The 17,633-nt window shown below is 36.2% G+C and overlaps 4 protein-coding genes across 5 annotated transcripts; 3 read left to right on the top strand and 1 right to left on the bottom strand.

The window, feature by feature from the left end:
* Positions 1–2,856: 2,856 nt before the first annotated feature.
* Positions 2,857–5,129, top strand: LOC147288889 (Ribosomal protein L13 family protein). Its single transcript, XM_086241763.1, has 6 exons — positions 2,857–2,947; positions 3,041–3,134; positions 3,460–3,531; positions 3,857–4,023; positions 4,445–4,556; positions 4,645–5,129. The coding sequence occupies exons 2-6, from the start codon at positions 3,093–3,095 to the stop codon at positions 4,861–4,863; spliced, it is 612 nt and encodes a 203-aa protein (XP_086097889.1). The 5' UTR covers positions 2,857–2,947; positions 3,041–3,092; the 3' UTR covers positions 4,864–5,129.
* Positions 5,130–5,559: 430 nt separating this feature from the next.
* Positions 5,560–7,216, bottom strand: LOC147288888 (Thioredoxin superfamily protein). Its single transcript, XM_086241329.1, has 3 exons — positions 6,925–7,216; positions 6,502–6,851; positions 5,560–5,865 (listed from the first exon to the last, which is right to left on the bottom strand). Exons 1-3 carry the CDS (start codon positions 7,170–7,172, stop codon positions 5,705–5,707), a joined length of 759 nt encoding a protein of 252 aa, XP_086097455.1. The 5' UTR covers positions 7,173–7,216; the 3' UTR covers positions 5,560–5,704.
* A 239-nt stretch (positions 7,217–7,455) lies between these two features.
* COP13 (Proteasome component (PCI) domain protein) lies at positions 7,456–11,627 on the top strand. Its single transcript, XM_086240454.1, has 11 exons — positions 7,456–7,744; positions 8,196–8,311; positions 8,402–8,648; positions 9,508–9,565; positions 9,671–9,760; positions 9,958–10,023; positions 10,412–10,501; positions 10,704–10,862; positions 10,970–11,091; positions 11,322–11,394; positions 11,473–11,627. Exons 1-11 carry the CDS (start codon positions 7,560–7,562, stop codon positions 11,539–11,541), a joined length of 1,275 nt encoding a protein of 424 aa, XP_086096580.1. The 5' UTR covers positions 7,456–7,559; the 3' UTR covers positions 11,542–11,627.
* A 1,123-nt stretch (positions 11,628–12,750) lies between these two features.
* LOC147288886 (Rubisco methyltransferase family protein) lies at positions 12,751–17,603 on the top strand. Of its 2 annotated transcripts, none has more exons than XM_086239912.1 (13): positions 12,751–13,317; positions 13,429–13,504; positions 13,778–13,983; positions 14,124–14,210; positions 14,296–14,388; positions 14,549–14,703; positions 14,806–14,890; positions 14,980–15,066; positions 15,150–15,269; positions 15,667–15,768; positions 15,848–16,018; positions 17,136–17,225; positions 17,331–17,603. In XM_086239912.1, the coding sequence occupies exons 1-11, from the start codon at positions 12,940–12,942 to the stop codon at positions 16,013–16,015; spliced, it is 1,557 nt and encodes a 518-aa protein (XP_086096038.1). In that variant the 5' UTR covers positions 12,751–12,939; the 3' UTR covers positions 16,016–16,018; positions 17,136–17,225; positions 17,331–17,603. The 2 variants fall into 2 exon arrangements, with proteins under 2 accessions (XP_086096038.1, XP_086096039.1); XM_086239913.1 differs by having other exon boundaries at positions 17,136–17,262.
* The last annotated feature ends 30 nt before the right edge of the window (positions 17,604–17,633 follow it).

Genomic DNA, 17,633 nt, shown 5'->3' with positions numbered 1-17,633 from the left:
ATCATATCGAGGAGGGACTTGGGAGAGAGAGATCGGCGCCGGAGGAGAGAAATAGATATATCAATGATATGCCATATGCTGAGTCGCATAGCAGTGGCGGTTGGGAGAGATAGAAATGAAAGGGAAGAAGTGGAAGGCTGCCAGGAAGGAAAGAAGAAAAAAGAAAAGGAAAGAAAAAAAAAAAAAAAAGGAAGAAGAAAGGTCAAAGGTCACGCCCACGAGAAGAAGTGAAAGCCAAGAAGGAAGGAAAGAAGGAAAAAAGAAAAGGAAAGAAAAAGAAAAAAAAAAAAAAAAGGGTTTAAGGTCTTTGGGCAATTGGAAAGAAAAAAAAAAATTTGGGGTTTCGTTTGATTCTTTTAAGATTTCGTTTAGTTATCTTTAAACCCTAAATCATAATACATTTCTATATAAAAAATAATTAAAAATACTCTAAAGGGCATGAATCTTAATATCTTAAACCATATCTTAAAGAATATAGAGTATATAGGGTTTAATGTAATATTATGGCATATAAAGTATATGGTTTAGTGTATAGATTATAGAGTATAAAAAATATAGTAATTTTATTTATTCATTATATTAATTTTATTTAACAGTATTTGCCTCCAGCGCGCATTATATTCATCACATATCACATGAAACCTATCATATAATTTGGTTTCTTCAATGTTTTTTTAACAATGTAGTAGATAATATGTTAAATAAACATATGATAAATTTTATTCAAAATTTCCGTATTTTGATAGTAATTTCCGTTATTTTTCGTCTAATTTTTGTCGAAATTTAAAAATATTCAAAATTTCCTCGAAACCCTAAATTTTATTCCTTGCCTACAACTTAGAGGCCGGTATTTATAAGGTTTTTTGGACAATTATATAAACAATATTTTTTCATATAGTTCATATAGTTATTAAACTTAACATATGATATAACTCACTGATAATAACTATAGTTTATGAATATCGGGCTGGCCGGGCATCGTTTTAGTTGTCTCCATGCACACACAAAATTATAAATTTTTTGGATGTATCGACAAGATTAAATTAGGCTGATAAACGTGTTAATTTTATGCATAAAAAATTTATTCAAAAAATATTATAACATATTACATGAGTAACACGAGTTTAATTAAGGGCACATGATTAAAAATATTCACGGATGGAAGAGAATAATATATAACATGGTTCAATTAGCTTTGGCTTATATATGTAGTCTTTCCATAAGATAGGTCAAAAAATACCACTATATGTTTTCAATGTTCAAGAGTATTGTAAAAGGGTCTCGAGATTTGGGGTTATTTTGGGGGTGGGGGGTGGGGGATTGTTGTTCTTGAGATTGTCTTATCAACTTTTTTTTATTATTTTGGTTCATTTTTTTTTCCCAAGTTTTGTTGCGTGGTTAAGAATGACTTGTTTTTTAGGTTGATTGATTTTAGGTACCAAATTATAATATTTTTTCATTTCAACTACTAAAATATTTATGTCATTTCATTTTAGGTACTAAATTTCAATTTATGTACCAACTTTAAAAAATATGATTATATCGAACTGTGACTGTCTAACAGTCATAACTTTTTTATTGATTTGTTATTTTTTCAATATTTGCAAGGCTTAAATTTTAATATTTAGTCTTTGGGTTATAGGATTTCATCCTCAAATCTAAATCAAAAGTATGAAACCCTTAAAAATTTGGATTTTTTATAAATTTTAAATAGTCACAACTGTGACTGTTCGACAATTACAACTATAACTGTTCAACAGTCACAACTGTATAACAAACTGATTTGTGACCTAATCCAAAATATTTTACTTTAGGTTAGTACCTAAACTAAAAAAAATTAGTGTTTGCAGCTTTATTAAAAAACTATTGACATTTGATATTTAATCCTAATTTTCTATTGTTTTTTTAGAGTAGTTAGACAATTGTAATTGAATTGCTTTAGTAATGAACAGTTGTTAGTTGTTGATGAGTGAGGAATAAGATAAAATTTGAATTTAACGAGTCACTTGGACTACTTTATGCCCAGTCGAGAGGCTTTAGTCGAGCAAATGTTGCTACTGGGCCATAAGCTTCACCGATTTATTTCCACGCTTTGTCTATTCTTCTTGTAATATTTTTTTTCAATAGACAAAAGTTGATGGATTGAGGGCTTACGAAGAAAACACTTCAGATGATATCTCTGCTTATGCAGCATTCATCGGAAATATATATATATATATACATATATATATAATAATCCTCATCTTCTTCAATCAGGCACTAAAAAACCTTTAATATTCTTTAACTTTTGGGAGGGGTCCCAACAATTGTTCATAGTCATATCATTAACTGTTTGAAAAGTATATGGTGGTTATTATTTGTGCATGTCCGACGTGGTATGATATATTAAACAAAGGTCATACCTGTCATGCATAAAAACAAAATGGTGTGCAAGCACGTCATGGTTCACATGTGACATGTTAGAATATAATTAAAAGTAATATAGACCCAAGTACGTTCATTCGTGTAAATTATTATAAATTTTAAATAATATTTTTAAAAATTATACACATGTATAATTCAAATGGATTGATATCATTATGTAAATATCTCACATGAGTCACACAATAATATTTTAAAATTAACATAACGCTATGATACCTGCGGGCCCTTACGGCATTATAAAACATGGGCTGGCTGGATTTTACTTGCAGGCCCAATCTGTTGCAGTAATTTTCATATAGGAAGTATTCTTAACCCTCCAACTCTGAATTTGGGCTTATAAGAAAGAATTGAATTGTGTGTTAGGCCCAGCCTATAATCGTTCCATTATATGGACCCGCTCTTCCATAACCATTTGTTTAGCCCAAGTTTCAACGCCCACGACGTCAAGTCGGTGAAATTAAAACAAGCCTCAAACAGAGTCGGAGCTGAACGTCCAAACCCTATACCTCTTCAGGGTTTTCAGGTCCAATTATTTTTATTTTTTATTTAAACTTTTTGGGTTAAATCTTCTTGAGTTTCATGTTTGTTTGCTTAATCGTTGATTGGGTTTTCGCAGGTGGATGATTCGCGAGTGAGAAAGTCGAAGTCAGAGAAAAAGACAGAGAGAAATGGCAAGCCAAGCAGCTACCTCTTTTAATGGAAACTTGAAGGTAATGCATTCTTCTCATTACAATGATGAATCGTTGTAATAAGTATATCAATGGTTGATTTCTTTGCCTATTCCAATCCCGATGCTCATAGAACTCAGCCATTGGAGATTTTGAAACTTCTTTGAACTGTAAATTGGTGTATCAATTATAGCGCACCAACTGTTTGTGAAATGTTCTGAGAAAATTGTTTTGCTTCGGAAAGCGTTGTACTATTTGTTATAATCGAGTTCAAGCATAAGCTATAAGCTTGGTGTTGTGTGTATAGATAAACTCTGTTTAACTTGGATGCACAATCAGTAACAGTGTATCTTTGATATTCATACAGAAAGCACTTGCTGGCTTGAGACGTATTAATCTTGACGGTCTGCGGTGGAAAGTATTTGATGCGAAAGGCCAGGTTTTTTTCTATAGCTTTTATAATCTTCATGACACACACACACATATGTATATATATATTTGGTCAGATATCGTGGCACATCGAAATGGATAGGAGATCTTTTTGCATTTTTGTTCTCAAGATTAATTTCAAAGAATGTCCAATACCTTTTTGGAGTAGAAATATCAATGTGAGGTAAGATCCAGAGAGGGTGGATCTTGATCCAGTTTTTGATAAATCCTGATTTTGGTGGAACTGCAGCACTGCATTGTTTAGTTGTCAGCATATCAATTTCTTGAAGTAATAACCTTTGCAGAAAATAATGATAATGTACCCTTCTTTTTAGGTTCTTGGAAGGCTAGCATCTCAAATATCTACTGTGATCCAAGGCAAGGATAAACCAATATACGCTCCAAACCGAGATGATGGAGATATGTGCATTGTTCTTAATGCGAAGGATGTCTGTGTCACGGGGAGAAAACTAACCGATAAGGTTTATCATTGGCATACGGGGCAAGTAACATGGCTTTAGCATTACTTATTCTGAAAAGTTTTCATTGCTGCAACTGTTAATTGTTACTATTAGTTGGGTGCAAATAGATTATTATTACATTTTAGTTGTAAACCTTTTTTCTTAGACTGAGAATCACAAAGATTTTATTAACAAGCTGTCCACTTAAAACATGTTGAAATTGACTAACTAGTCCTTTAATATGGTAAAGATAAGTTTGCATTTTAGTTGTAAGCTGTAACCTTGAAATTGAAAAATTAGTCTTTTAATTCAGTTGTGAGAATCATCAAATTTACTCATTTTTGTATTGATGAAAAAAAGGAGATGAATAGAAATGATTCATGATGTTTACTAAAATACTATGAATAAAGTCGTCCTTGTGATTCCCTTTGGTATTGATGTTGAATCATATATGGACTGCAGGTATGTGGGTCACCTCAAGGAAAGGACTTTAAAGGATCAGATGGCCAAGGACCCTACGGAGGTCATTCGCAAAGCTGTATTACGCATGCTCCCAAGGAACAAATTGCGTGATGTGAGTTTTATAGTAGTAGCTTTTCTTGTGCGTATCGTTTAACATAGAAAATTTTCACTGTGTACTATGTTGCTTCAATTGCATGCAGGATAGAGATAGAAAACTGAGAATATTTGCTGGCAGCGAACACCCCTTTGGTGATCGACCCCTTGAACCATATCTAATGCCCCCTCGAAAAGTAAGGGAAATGCGACCCCGTACAAGACGAGCCATGGTCCGAGCGCAGAAAAAAGCTGAACAGCAACAACTGGATGCTAATGATCCACGAAAGGGCAGGAAGAAGGATAGAGCGGAAGTGACTGCATGAAGGGTTATTTGAGCTTATTTGCTTTTATGGAAGTTCAGTGTATAGCCACCATAAATGGGGCTTGAATCACCACTTCTTTGGAGTGGCACCTTAACTATACCCATGTTTGATGATCTTCATTGCTAACAAGATTTTGAAGTTTCTCTTAAAACTGTAAACTGTCAAAAGTTTTGTGGTGTATTTGGGAAAACGAGGTGCCATGCGGCCGGGCTTTTTCCAGCAATAATTTTTCAGCTGATTCTTTTGTGCCTGTGCTTGTGCATGTATTTGCGTTGTAATTTTATTTCGGTGGTCTGAGTGGGGTTTATGTTTTCTATTTTTCGTAGACAAAAGAATTGAATGGCTATTGTCCATACGGATGTGGCGATAGGTGATTCATATGAGTATGAAAAGGGAGGCAGATCGATGGCATAAAATGAGCCAATGCCATATCAAACGACCATTTGGCTTTACTCTAATTGTTATACTAAAAATAAAAATTGAAAGGAAAAAAATGCAAGTCAAAATCTTCAAGTATGGAAACGCACTCTAGCTAGCAAGAAAGTAGAGCTAGAATCGACGCAATCGATTACTCAGCTGGAGTTGGTTTGTTTTGTTTACAGTACCATAGTTATAAGTCCCAACTCCCCAACGCAACTAGGTTACAGGGGACATCTAACCATCTGGAGGGGATAATCTGGTGTTCGGAGGCTCAGGTTAACACATCAGAATCATAAACTTTCACAAATAAGGAGGAAACCAAAAATGTTATGCAAGCAGCAAGAAAAAAAGCACAAACAGGAGTCATTTGATTCATCTAAACTCAAACTCTTACAGAAACCAACATAAAGTTACTAAGGTTCTAGTCGCTTGAAGATCCATCATCATCATCTTCATGTTCTGTCACAACTTTCTCTATAAACCTCTTGCGAACTCCATCAATTACAGATTTCCTTGAGGGATCATTTCCACTCCTGCCGTCATTAAGTACAGGATCTGATTGGCAGAGGACTAATGCCACACCTGATATTTCAGGAGAAAGCAGAAGAAATCATTACAAAAGATGCTGAAAATTTCAATAGAATACTGGCTGACATTAAAAAGGGCCTAAGAGCATACTAATCATGAATATTTTGGGAAACACATACAAAATTCAGGAAAAGAAGTGTGCAAAGAGAATGTTCCAAAATTATCTTATAAAGAAGCAGCAGGCCACCAACTTGTAGATCTATAAACCACAAAATCTGTAATGGACATCATTAGTCTAGGACCAAAACTTTACTGCACAAGGCCACCACACCAGCTTGTAGGTCTATAAGTACATGAAATTCTGTATATGGGTGACCTTAAATGATCCACAGTACTTGAAGTTGCAAGAATGCCATATTACTAAACACACTTAAACATGTCATCTTAAAAAACACACCTAAACATGAAGTATTGAAGTTTATGGTCCACTTCCCCACAGTAAATGTCAACTTGAACCCATGTCCCAGTATAAGTTTCACCCACTTTCAGTTTTGTTGTGCACAAAATACACACTCTGTTATTCATTTGAGTTCCAAAGCTTAGAAGAATTTCATTGACCAGTTCATTTTGCAAAAATGAAATATGAAATTCAAAAACCCAATTGACTGACATTCAGAAAGAAATACATACCTTCAGGTGTGCATCTCCGACCAAAGCTATGCAAACCCACGAAGTTTCCTTTGACAGCACCACTGTTGTACACTAAGAGAGTGGGAAGATTGCGATCGGGGTAGTTGGGAATGCAATCCGTCGATATTATTTTAACAAATTTGGTTGCTGGGTATCTGCTTGCCAAATCTTCCAAACACTGCATCAACACCCCACATTCCGCGATTCCTTCTTTGTAGAGAATCACAACCACCCACACATCAGCTGGAGCTTGCGAAACCTCACGCACGAAATCTGATCCCGAAATTGGAACAACCGATCCAAACCTCGCAACTTTAGCTGCTTCTCTCAACTCAACCAGCCTCTTCTTCCTATTTTTAAGTTCACATTGAAAAATTTTGAAATATATAAAGCAGTAATTGAACGAAATTAGAGGGGCCTGACCTGTATTCTTCGAGGAAGCGATCGTCGTCGAGATCGGGGTCGTCTTCGAGGTCTTCGAGGTCCTGTTCGGTCTTTTCGTCGATCCAGGATTTGCCTTTGGAAAGAGAGGCTTCGTCCTGGGCTGGCGTGAAAGGTTTGGGCTTGAACGGAGGTGGCTTTTCTGGAAGGTTCCCTAGCTTTCTCTGTATGTCGTCCCACTGCGTCGATGCTCCCTCCACGTCCTTGTACACAAAGTGATAATCCGCCATTTTCTCTCACACTCTCTCTTCGGAGATTTCCTTTTGCTTCGTTCAGTTCGTTTTCCCCTTGCTAATTGCTATTTCCACCCACTGTCTATGGATTTCTCTAGGCCCAAATGAACGGCCCATGTTTATTTACTGGGCCCAAATGAATGGCCCACGAAATCAAATCTCCTTTTTATCACCGAGTTTACTTATTTGGTTTTTGGAACCGCCCGACTCAGCTCAGCGAAATCGACGAGTCGATTCCCGACGATTCATTCGGGTTTATAAGCGACGCGTATACACAGAGGGTACACAGACACATTCACAAAACAAAACTCGGGGGCACTGAAGCTTTTTTCTCGTCTCTCTCTGCTTCCGGGTTCGCAGAAATCGAAAACTCGTCCTTCAATCATGGACTCTGTGCAATCTCTGGTGACGAACATCCAAGGTCTATCGAGCAGCGCCGGAGACCTCTCGCACCTTCATGTTATTCTCAAGCAAGCGGAGGACTCGCTCCGCGCCGAGTCGGCTCGGTTGCTTCCTGTTTTGGACCAGCTTGACCCCTCCAAGCACTCGCTCGGATACCTCTACATTCTGTGAGGCTCTTGTCCAGTCTAATACTATTTTTTCTAAATTTATTTATGTATTTGATCAATATTTGATGTGCAAGGGTTTAGTCGGACGGTTTTGTACACAATGTGTTAGGGTTTGATTATCAGACGAGAGTGCATGTGAGAACTGTGCATCCTAATCCACTGTTTGTTGACTTAGAAAACCTAATTGTATATCTGTTGCGTTTAAAAGGTTTAATATGAAAAACAAAATGAAAAGAGAGATGAACTGTTCGAATGGAGTCAATTGAGAACGGTAGCTGCATTAGGTGTAATTTGGTTTGACATCCAAACGAGGCATAGGATCAAACACATTTTGATTGTCAATATCGTTAATAGTATGTGTTTAATTTGGTTAAGATTTTACCTAGTTACCGGCTTGGAAAATTGGTAGAAATTGACTTTCTATGATGGGGGTGTATGCATGTGGTGACAGAGAGGCATGCTCATCTGATTCGTTTTCGAAGGAGCAAGCGAGTATGCTGGTCTTACCCATTGCCAGATTTATCAACTCCTGTGCTAGGGAGCAGATTACTTTGGCATCAGATAAATGTATGAATCTTTATTCTTTTGATTTGACTTGTGTAAACGTTGTTAAATTGTATTTCTCATTCCTCTTCTTGTTGATTTGTTGGTTTGCAGTTATATCTGTTTGCAGGAGGTTCAAAGATCAAGTTATGCTGCTTGAAGCCCCATTGCGAGGAGTGGCACCAATGTTGACAGCAATTCGGAAAATTCAGACCTCCTCTGAACATTTGACTACCTTGCATCCAGAGTTTCTTCTTCTTTGTTTGTTGTCAAAATGCTATAAAGCGGGCTTGTCCATTTTAGATGATGACATTTTTGAGGTTGATCAGCCAAGGGACCTTTTTCTCTATTGCTATTACGGGTGGTTTGCTCTTTCTACCTAGTATTTGTCTTTATTTCAGCTGCTTTTCATTGTTGGCATTTGTTTTCATCTATGCCTTTGCTTCTTGCTATTGTTCTTTGCTTCATTTGACATTTCTTACCTTTACTATGGTTGACATGCTCTTGCATATGGGAAACTCTCTTGGTAACTGAATGTTCTTAAACATAATGCTATATGCATTAGCAGTGGTTGTCTCTACATTTGCTTCTCATTTTTTTTGGTTCATTAGATTAGAAATTCTGTCATATTGCTAGAGAGTGGAACATATCACCTAAATTTTGAGATTGGAAATCTTTATTACCATAAACCATTTATTCAGGGATAATTTGTGGTTTTTTTGGTAAATAGAGTTTTTTTTTTTGTAGAGTTTAGGAGAGGTGAATGATAAATATCCATGTTAAGAGGGTTGAAATGTCATATCTTTTTTCATTTTTTATTCTTTAGAACATAAGAAATTTGATGATATAAAATCACTTTTAATTTGATTACATCAGTCTTAAGAGAACTGATGCATGCTTTATGAAGATTTATTTTATTTAATTTGTGGTTATGCATATCTCATGGAAAGAGGGCCTGGAACAGTGAAGCCATTGAGCTAGTCCAGGCTTATATAAAATTCATTAGCCGAAGCTTTACTTTATTAGTTTTGTAAAGTAAAACTGGAGTTGAGCCATTATATGCTGGATGGCAGAATCCTCTTAATAAATTGGATTCATCAGTTTGATGATTGATGCATAATTTCATTAATCTTTTTAGATTTCTTAATGCTTCAAACTTTGAGGATCTGATGTTGCGAAGGAAATTTGCTGTCAATAATTCACTTTTGACATCATGGTAGGGGGATGATATGCATAGGACAGAAGCGTTTTCGCAAAGCATTGGAGCTTCTACACAATGTCTGTGATCTATAATCAGCTAACCTCTTTATACCTGCTAAATTATCTACAATATGAAACTAAAAACTTATCTGTCAATCCTAATAGCTCAATCATATTTTCCAGGTTGTAACAGCCCCAATGTCTACTATTAATGCTATAGCTGTTGAAGCATACAAAAAGTATATATTGGTTTCCCTCATTCACCATGGACAGGTATGCTTTTTATTTCATAGATCCACTTACCTATCCATCCAATCTTCTCTGTCCCTCTCTCTCTCTCTCTCTCTCTCTCTCTGCATAGACATAGTTTTGAGTTGGCAAGTTTATATTTTCATGCTGTTAATATCATTTAGGATAAACGTCATGCTGTTCATTTCTTCGAGGATAAACTGTTTTATTCTTGGTGACAGTTCTCTACCAGTCTCCCGAAATACACATCATCAGTAGCTCAGAGGAATCTGAAGAACTTTTGTCAGGTAAGCTAAAGTTGAGAATCTTGCCCTTTGTAATTTCTACATTTTTGAATCCTGATATAATCACGCACTTGATTTTAGGGTAGCATTGCTCCTCTAATTGGTGTTTAGTTGAACGTTTTGTAACAATACTAAACTATTGGAATCAACGTCTTTTTATACTTATTGTTTGTTATTTTGTGTTTCCACTACTTGAAAGGATACACATATAGAATGTATTTGAACTTCTCACATAGTTTATTAAATTTGGCCCCATTTTTAAGAATATGATTGTGTTTATTTTACTTGTATTTCATCTGTAATTTTTGCTAATACTTCTTGTTGTTCTCTCCTGGAGCTATGCTTCTAGGTATTATATATTCATTTGGTTGTTTTCTGTCTTTTTGAGCAGCCCTACATTGAATTGGCCAATAGCTATAGCACTGGAAAAATTGAAGAATTGGAGACGTGTGTCCAGAAAAGCAGGGAAAAGTTTGAAAATGTGAGCTCTTTATAATAAATTTCATCCTCTTCTTTCAACTTCAAGTTTGCATGTGTGAGTTTTCCATCATATGTCAAAGCCTTGGATGTTTGTGAAGACACAGTGGATGAAATATGATTCTCTGTAACTTACGAGTCTGTCACTTAAATCTTTCAGCCATCTTAATTCTTAATTAGGCTTTGGAAATTTGTTTTGCCCCCAGGACAACAATCTTGGATTGGTGAAGCAGGTAGTAGCTTCCATGTATAAGCGAAACATTCAGAGACTGACTCAGACATACTTGACTCTCTCCCTCCAAGATATAGCCAACACAGTTCAACTAAACAGCGCTAAGGAAGCAGAAATGCATGTGCTACAAATGGTAAATCAGAAGTACTAGCAATGGAATATTGGTATTTCATATTTGTATATTGGTTTTACAAATCTTAGTATTGTATCCTAAATGAACATTTTCTTATCGAACTACAGATCCAAGATGGTGAGATATATGCAACAATCAACCAGAAGGATGGAATGGTTAGTTTTCTCGAGGATCCTGAACAGTATAAAACCTGTCAGATGATTGAACATATTGACTCATCAATACAGAGGTAAATTGTTTGGATATCTTGTAGTTCGTTATAGCTAATAAAATATACCACTCTAATTTGTCATAATGTTGGCTACAGTGCCATATCATATCCACTGTGGGATAGATGATAGAATGTTTTTGTTGAATGTCTGGATTTTTCCATTGAAATGTAACATCACCAGGGCATTCCAGTTGGTGAACATGCACTTCTGTCCATTCTAATTTTTTATTTCTTTCCTCTTCGTTCAGGATAATGGCACTGTCACGGAAGCTGACTGCTATGGATGAAAACATCTCATCTGATCCTTTGTTCCTAGCAAAGGTGAGAATATTGTTTCCTTATTGTTAGCTGAACTGGTTATTATTAATCGTTATTCAAATGAATTACGGTCTATGTCAGGTTGGGAGAGAGCGACAGAGATTTGACTTTGATGATTTCGATAGCGTTCCTCAGAAATTTAACATATGAATGTAACGACCTGAAGTGGTGAATGGTGATGACAAAGATGCTGGACACTTGTTTTTTTTTGGCTCCTTGTGCAGAGAGATGGAAAATTTTCGGTCATTTTCTCTCAAATGAATAGCAGTATCTCTGCGTAATCATGTGTAGTGATAAAACTAGTTTTGGCCATGTTTTGTCTTATCGTTTTCTTGTTTCAATTATTTTTAATTTTTTACTATATTCATTATCCAAAAATGTGTCTAGAGATGACGCATTGGTGGGCAAGCCGAAACTATGAATTCGCAGTGGTAAGACAATCAACAACAAAGCTTTCTGTCAGTTTATCTTGTTGCCACTCTCATGTGGGAAACTGAGCTTAAAGATGTTTTGTACGAAGCAATAGTTAGTACAGCTTATGAACATTTTTATTTTTTGGTCTGATGAAGTGCCTTTCATTCACAATGCAGTCTTTAAAAAAGAAAGATGGTTAAAAGGTTCTTTGATTTTCATTCTAATGCTTAATATATAGTGGCGAAATTCTCCTTTCTCGTCCCCGTCGTTTCAATTGAATCTCAAGTTCAAGAATTTGTAGCAAAACCCATTTGGCAATGAGAAATTTGGAAAACTAATTCATTTTGGTTGTCATTAAAACTTTTAACTCTCGAGTAGTGCTCAAATTTCTCTTAAGAAGTACTCGAACCCTCCTTGAGTAGTATTCGAACCCTATCGAGTAGTTGTCGAGGAGTGTTTGAGCTCTTTTAGAGAGAAACTCGAGCACTCGAGAGTTAAATTTCTAAAAATTTTAAAAAGAGGTTAAAAGTTTATAATTGATTTCAATTTGACCTAGTTATCTTAATTTCTCACTGGCAATAGGCTACAGAGCAATTGATTTTGTGTAAGAAAAGCACTGTTGCTTACCGTTAGAATTCCAAATATTTCAAATTCTACCCGCTAGAAGATTTGGGAAGCTTTTGCCAGTTTTTGATTCTCCAAAAATGGCGACCGTTTGGCTCGTCGTCTGTTGGGCTGAGTTTTAGAGCACAGTTAGTTAGAGTTGCTCTCCCATTAGTTGTTTGTAGCCTTGTAGGTCCCCAACTGTCAGTTCAGAAGAAACAAGAAATAATCTTGGTTTCCCTCCAATCTGATTACAGCGATAATTCCCTTTTTGCCCCTTTGGCGCTCTTATCCCCCTACCCAAACAGGAACTTACTCCAAAAGATCTCAAATTCCGAAATTCGACCACACCTTCCATTTCCAACAACAAAGACATTGCTCGTAACACTCGCTCACTCGCCCACTCGCCCACTCTCTCTCTCTCTCTCTCTCTCTCTCTCTCTCTCTCTCTCTCTCTCTCTCTCTCTCTCTGTGAATTCTTCAACCTCAAGCAAATCTAAATCCAACCCTAAAACCCACCTCCACTCTGCAATGGAGGTCAGTCCTCTTCATCAACGATACGTTTTGTCGCCAATTCGTTCTTCGTCTTCGCACCGTCCTCTCCTGGTTCTCTCCAGGGTTTCGATTTCAGCTCGGAAGAGTCACAATAGGCTTGTGCCTTCTTTTACATCAATTCGGCGAAGAAATCTGTGCTCGGCCTCCAGCTCCGAGACCTTGATTGGGTCGCGTAAAGAGGACGGCAAGCATCGTCAGGTTGTGAGCAAGAAAGGTGAGGAGCTAGAGTTCGAAGACTTGAAATCTTGGATGCACAAGAATGGGTTACCTCCTTGCAAGGTCGTGCTCAAAGAAAAACCTACGCATGATGAACACTGGCCCATTCATTACGTAGCTGCCAGCGAAGATCTTCAGGTGAATATCTGAATTTTTGGCTCTTTAATCCATTGGTTTTCTCTTCTTTTGTTCTTTGAGTTTCTTGGTGGGACTTCAATTTTTTTTTTTGTGCTCTTCTCTTTTTGCAAGGTTGGTGATGTTGCATTCTCGGTGCCGGATTCCTTAATTGTAACGCTTAAGAGAGTGTTGGGGAACGAAACAATTGGTAAGGTGCAGTGTTTATCGTTACTATTTCTACTTTTCTAGTTTGTCCAAAATTTGTGGACTATTCACAAATTCACAGAGCAGGAGTGGGAGGGGTGCTTAAAATGACTGTTCATAGTATATCGCATATGGGAATATAGTAATGTATATTTGCATCTATGCCTCTATGTGAGAAAGTCGCTAACTTGGCATGTCATACCATGATTAATTTCGTTGAGCATCTAGGACTAACCCAGTAAACTAACTTGTATTTGCCGCTTAATTCTTTATGCAGCGGAATTACTAACCACAAACAAATTATCGGAATTGGCATGCTTGGCATTGTATCTGATGTATGAGAAGAAACAAGGAAAGAAGTCATTTTGGTATTCCTATATAAGAGAGCTTGATCGTCAGCGAGGGAGGGGTCAGTTAGCAGTGGAATCCCCCCTTTTATGGTCAGAATCTGAACTGGCTTATCTTACAGGCAGCCCCACAAAGGTATCTTATGCTTGTTTTCCTTTAATTTCTGTAAAATTATTCTTGCTACAGTCTATGTTTATGCTTCTGCCAAGTATGTTGATGGAATACTTAATGCTCTATAATTCCATGTACATTCTTGTTGTGTTGTGATGAATCAGGCCGAAGTTCTTGTAAGGGAAGAAGGAATTAAAAGGGAATATAATGAGCTTGACACTGTCTGGTTTATGGCTGGATCCCTATTTCAGGTCATACTCGAGAATGCTTAACTGACATTAGAATTTTAGCCAAACTATATGACTTAATTGTGTTTTTTTTATTTACATTGTGCAGCAATACCCATATGATATTCCTACTGAGGCATTCCCATTTGAGATATTCAAACAAGCTTTTGTTGCAGTTCAGTCTTGTGTAGTGCATTTGCAGGTAAATTGTCTTTCAATCCGGTAATTGTTTTTCTAGTTACATATAACTTGTTGAAGATAAGAAAAAAATTATAAATTGTGTTGTAACTGCTCCTCCCTTCTCTCGTGCCGTCTTTCTAAGTTGAGAGGCATCCAAATTTTTCTCCCCTTTTTGAATGCAGAAAGTTAGTTTGGCTCAGAGATTTGCTTTAGTTCCTCTTGGACCCCCATTGTTAGCTTACAGAAGCAACTGCAAGGCAATGTTGACAGCTGTTGATGGTGCTGTTCAATTAGTGGTGGATCGCCCATATAAGGCAGGGGAATCTATTGCTGTTTGGTATGCTATTTCACTTGTTTACAATTCTCAAGATTATGTAGCTACCACAATTACAATCTAATTTTTTTCATGATAAATTGTAAATTTGGGAAAATATTGCAGGTGTGGGCCACAGCCTAATTCAAAATTGCTTATAAACTACGGTTTTGTTGATGAAGATAATTCTTATGACCGCTTGGTGGTTGAGGTAAACTCCTGGATGTTTTCTATTGCAAGCTTGCAGCTTTCTGTTTATGTCAAATGTGTTGAATATACCACATGTTCTATGTGTTCCAGGCAGCTTTGAATACTGACGATCCACAATATCAAGATAAAAGAATGTTTGCTCAAAGAAATGGAAAATTATCAGTACAAATTTTTCAGGTTTGTATTTGCAACTGTTTTACAAGTGAAAGTTATTACATGATTGTTTTCCATTAGTTTTTTAATGTCCTTCCCTGCTTCAGGTATATGTGGGAAAGGAAAAAGAAACTGTCTTAGATATGCTTCCTTATCTGCGACTGGGCTATGTTTCAGATCCTTCGGATATGCAGTCTGTTATCTCTTCTCAAGGTCCAATTTGTCCAGTAAGTTCACATTTTTTTTAAGAGCAAAAGGATTTTCTTTAAAATAATTGGATGGCACTACTTCGAAAGAGAATGGAACTGTAGAATGTTTAGGAACTTTGATAAGGGCCATTATCAATTGCTTGCTTGGGGGACAAAGTATGAGTTTTTCTTTGTCTGTCAAATGAAAAATAAAAGTTCAGGGATAGATTTCTTCAATGTATTATTTTTTCATGCTATTACAGAGTTTAACTATCTGGCATATGGTGACTGCTACATACCTATACCTTTGATTTTATGAAATTCAAAATTGTGTGATTAACCTTGTGGAGTTTACTTAATTAATTGGTAAATATGTCTTTTTTTGTCTTATAAAGAAAGCCAGAGTTTTTATGCTGACATATATTGGATATTATAGGTGAGTCCTTGTATGGAACGAGCAGTGTTGGACCAACTTGCTACATATTTTAGAACACGGCTGGCTAGCTATCCAACTACCTTGAGTGAAGATGAGTCTTTGGTAATCTTGGATCTGTCAAATTAGTCGTGATTCCAATTTACTGCTAACTGAGTTCTAATTAATATTCTCTCTTATGTAGTTGGCTGATGCTAATTTGAATCCAAAGAAGCGAGTTGCTACACAGCTTGTTAGGTCAGAAAAGAAAATACTTCATGCATGCCTGCAGGTGACAGTTGATTTGATAAACGAGTTACCAGATGACACTATATCTCCATGCCCGGCCCCTTATGCCCCTTTGTTGAAATAAAAGGCATTCTCTCTCTCTCTATCTCTCTCTCCCATTTGTGATATCTTTTCATGTGTGTGTTGCTTATGTATTTGTTGTTTGCAATGATATTGATTTGGATGAGCTGCTTGCAGACACCACTAATTTCTTTTTGTGCAAAATTATGAAACTTCTCTGCAATACTTGGTCTATTAGTTCAAATGGGAGAACCTAAGCAGGTAAATTGATTGAAATTTCATGAATCTGTCGGGATATGCTAAGCAAGAGAGCAAAAATCTGCATATAGGAACAAATCTTACAAAATTACCTGAAAACTAATAACATTTAATTATTCAGTTAGCCCTATAGGCTATAATCTTAAAAGCAATGGAAAAATAAAAACTTGAAACCTCTTAGAAGATGCAAGATTCTGATTAAAATATCTTTAAATGAAGAATTTGAAACTGAATTTTATGGTTGTGATAAGCCTTAGTGTGAGATGGAAATTGAAAAAGAATGTTGTAAACCTTTGAAACTATGTCTTCTGTTCAAATTGCGTTGTTATGTAAACTTTGCTAGATAATATATTATGTCTTGAAGAATCAATCATTATTTGGGATACCATGGGAATCCAGGACCTCCAGTTTGTCTGTGTGTATGTTATTATTGGGAAAAGGAACTTAGAAAGGAGAAAGTTGGGGCATCCTTTAGTTCCCTTATTTATATTATTTCCCTTGGAAAGATTTGAATTCCTTTGCATCTGCTGGATAATGTATTGCAGCTTATTAAAGGACTGTCCGGAGTCCTAGCAACAATGCTCTCACTAATTTTAGTTTCTGATTGGATTGTTAACAGATCAAAAAATTGCCTGCATGAATTGTAAATTTGGGTTTTATATTGGACACGTGCTGCCAAAGTTTATGTGACTTCATGATATTTTGCTACAAACATCAAAATAAATTATATTTTTTTATTTTGATTTTTTCATGACTGGCTGAACATATCTAAACAATTTGAATTCTAATCTGTTTCATAGTTTAAAATTTGTTTAATGAAGTTCATAGGTGATTATTCAGAATATAAAAGTTCCATAGTAGATCAGATGCAGCTACTGCTCTTTCATAGATCAATATCCCCCATATTAAAATATGTATCCTTGCAGGTAGATCTAAGAAGTGGGCAATGCATAGGGCAGCCAAGGAATACTGAAAGATCTGTCACTGGCCCTAGTAGGCATCAACGAGATGATCAATTATTTGTATTCCGTAACCTGTGAATTCCTTCTACTGGTATGCTAGCCAGTTGATCTTCCACTCTTCATCTTATACTCCCCTAATTATTTTCTTGCTTTCTTCAGATGATGTGGCTATATTTCGTAGGAGCATAACCACTTTGTAAAGGGAAAAAGGCAAAAAAAAAAAAAAAAAGGAACTAGTAGGAAGGAAAGGATGCCTTGATAATTTTGGTAGCCAATGTAATCTTGGCCATTCCCTGTAAATGTAAACTGGGATGACCAATCTTAAATTCAATTGTGTTCCTTGTACAATACTGAGTTCAGAATGCATACCTCTTTTGTAAAACTATAATATTTTCTTTATCTCGATCAATTGTTCAGAGGTTTATGAGCTTATTCCGAGGGTTTCTGTATTTTTTTTTCCCC

The sequence above is a fragment of the Dryas octopetala genome, chromosome 4 (assembly GCF_963921425.1).
Source record: "Dryas octopetala chromosome 4, drDryOcto1.1, whole genome shotgun sequence".
Lineage (NCBI taxonomy): Eukaryota > Viridiplantae > Streptophyta > Magnoliopsida > Rosales > Rosaceae > Dryas > Dryas octopetala.
The sequence above is the reverse complement of the archived record's forward strand: the minus strand, read 5'-3'. Positions and strand labels throughout refer to the sequence as shown.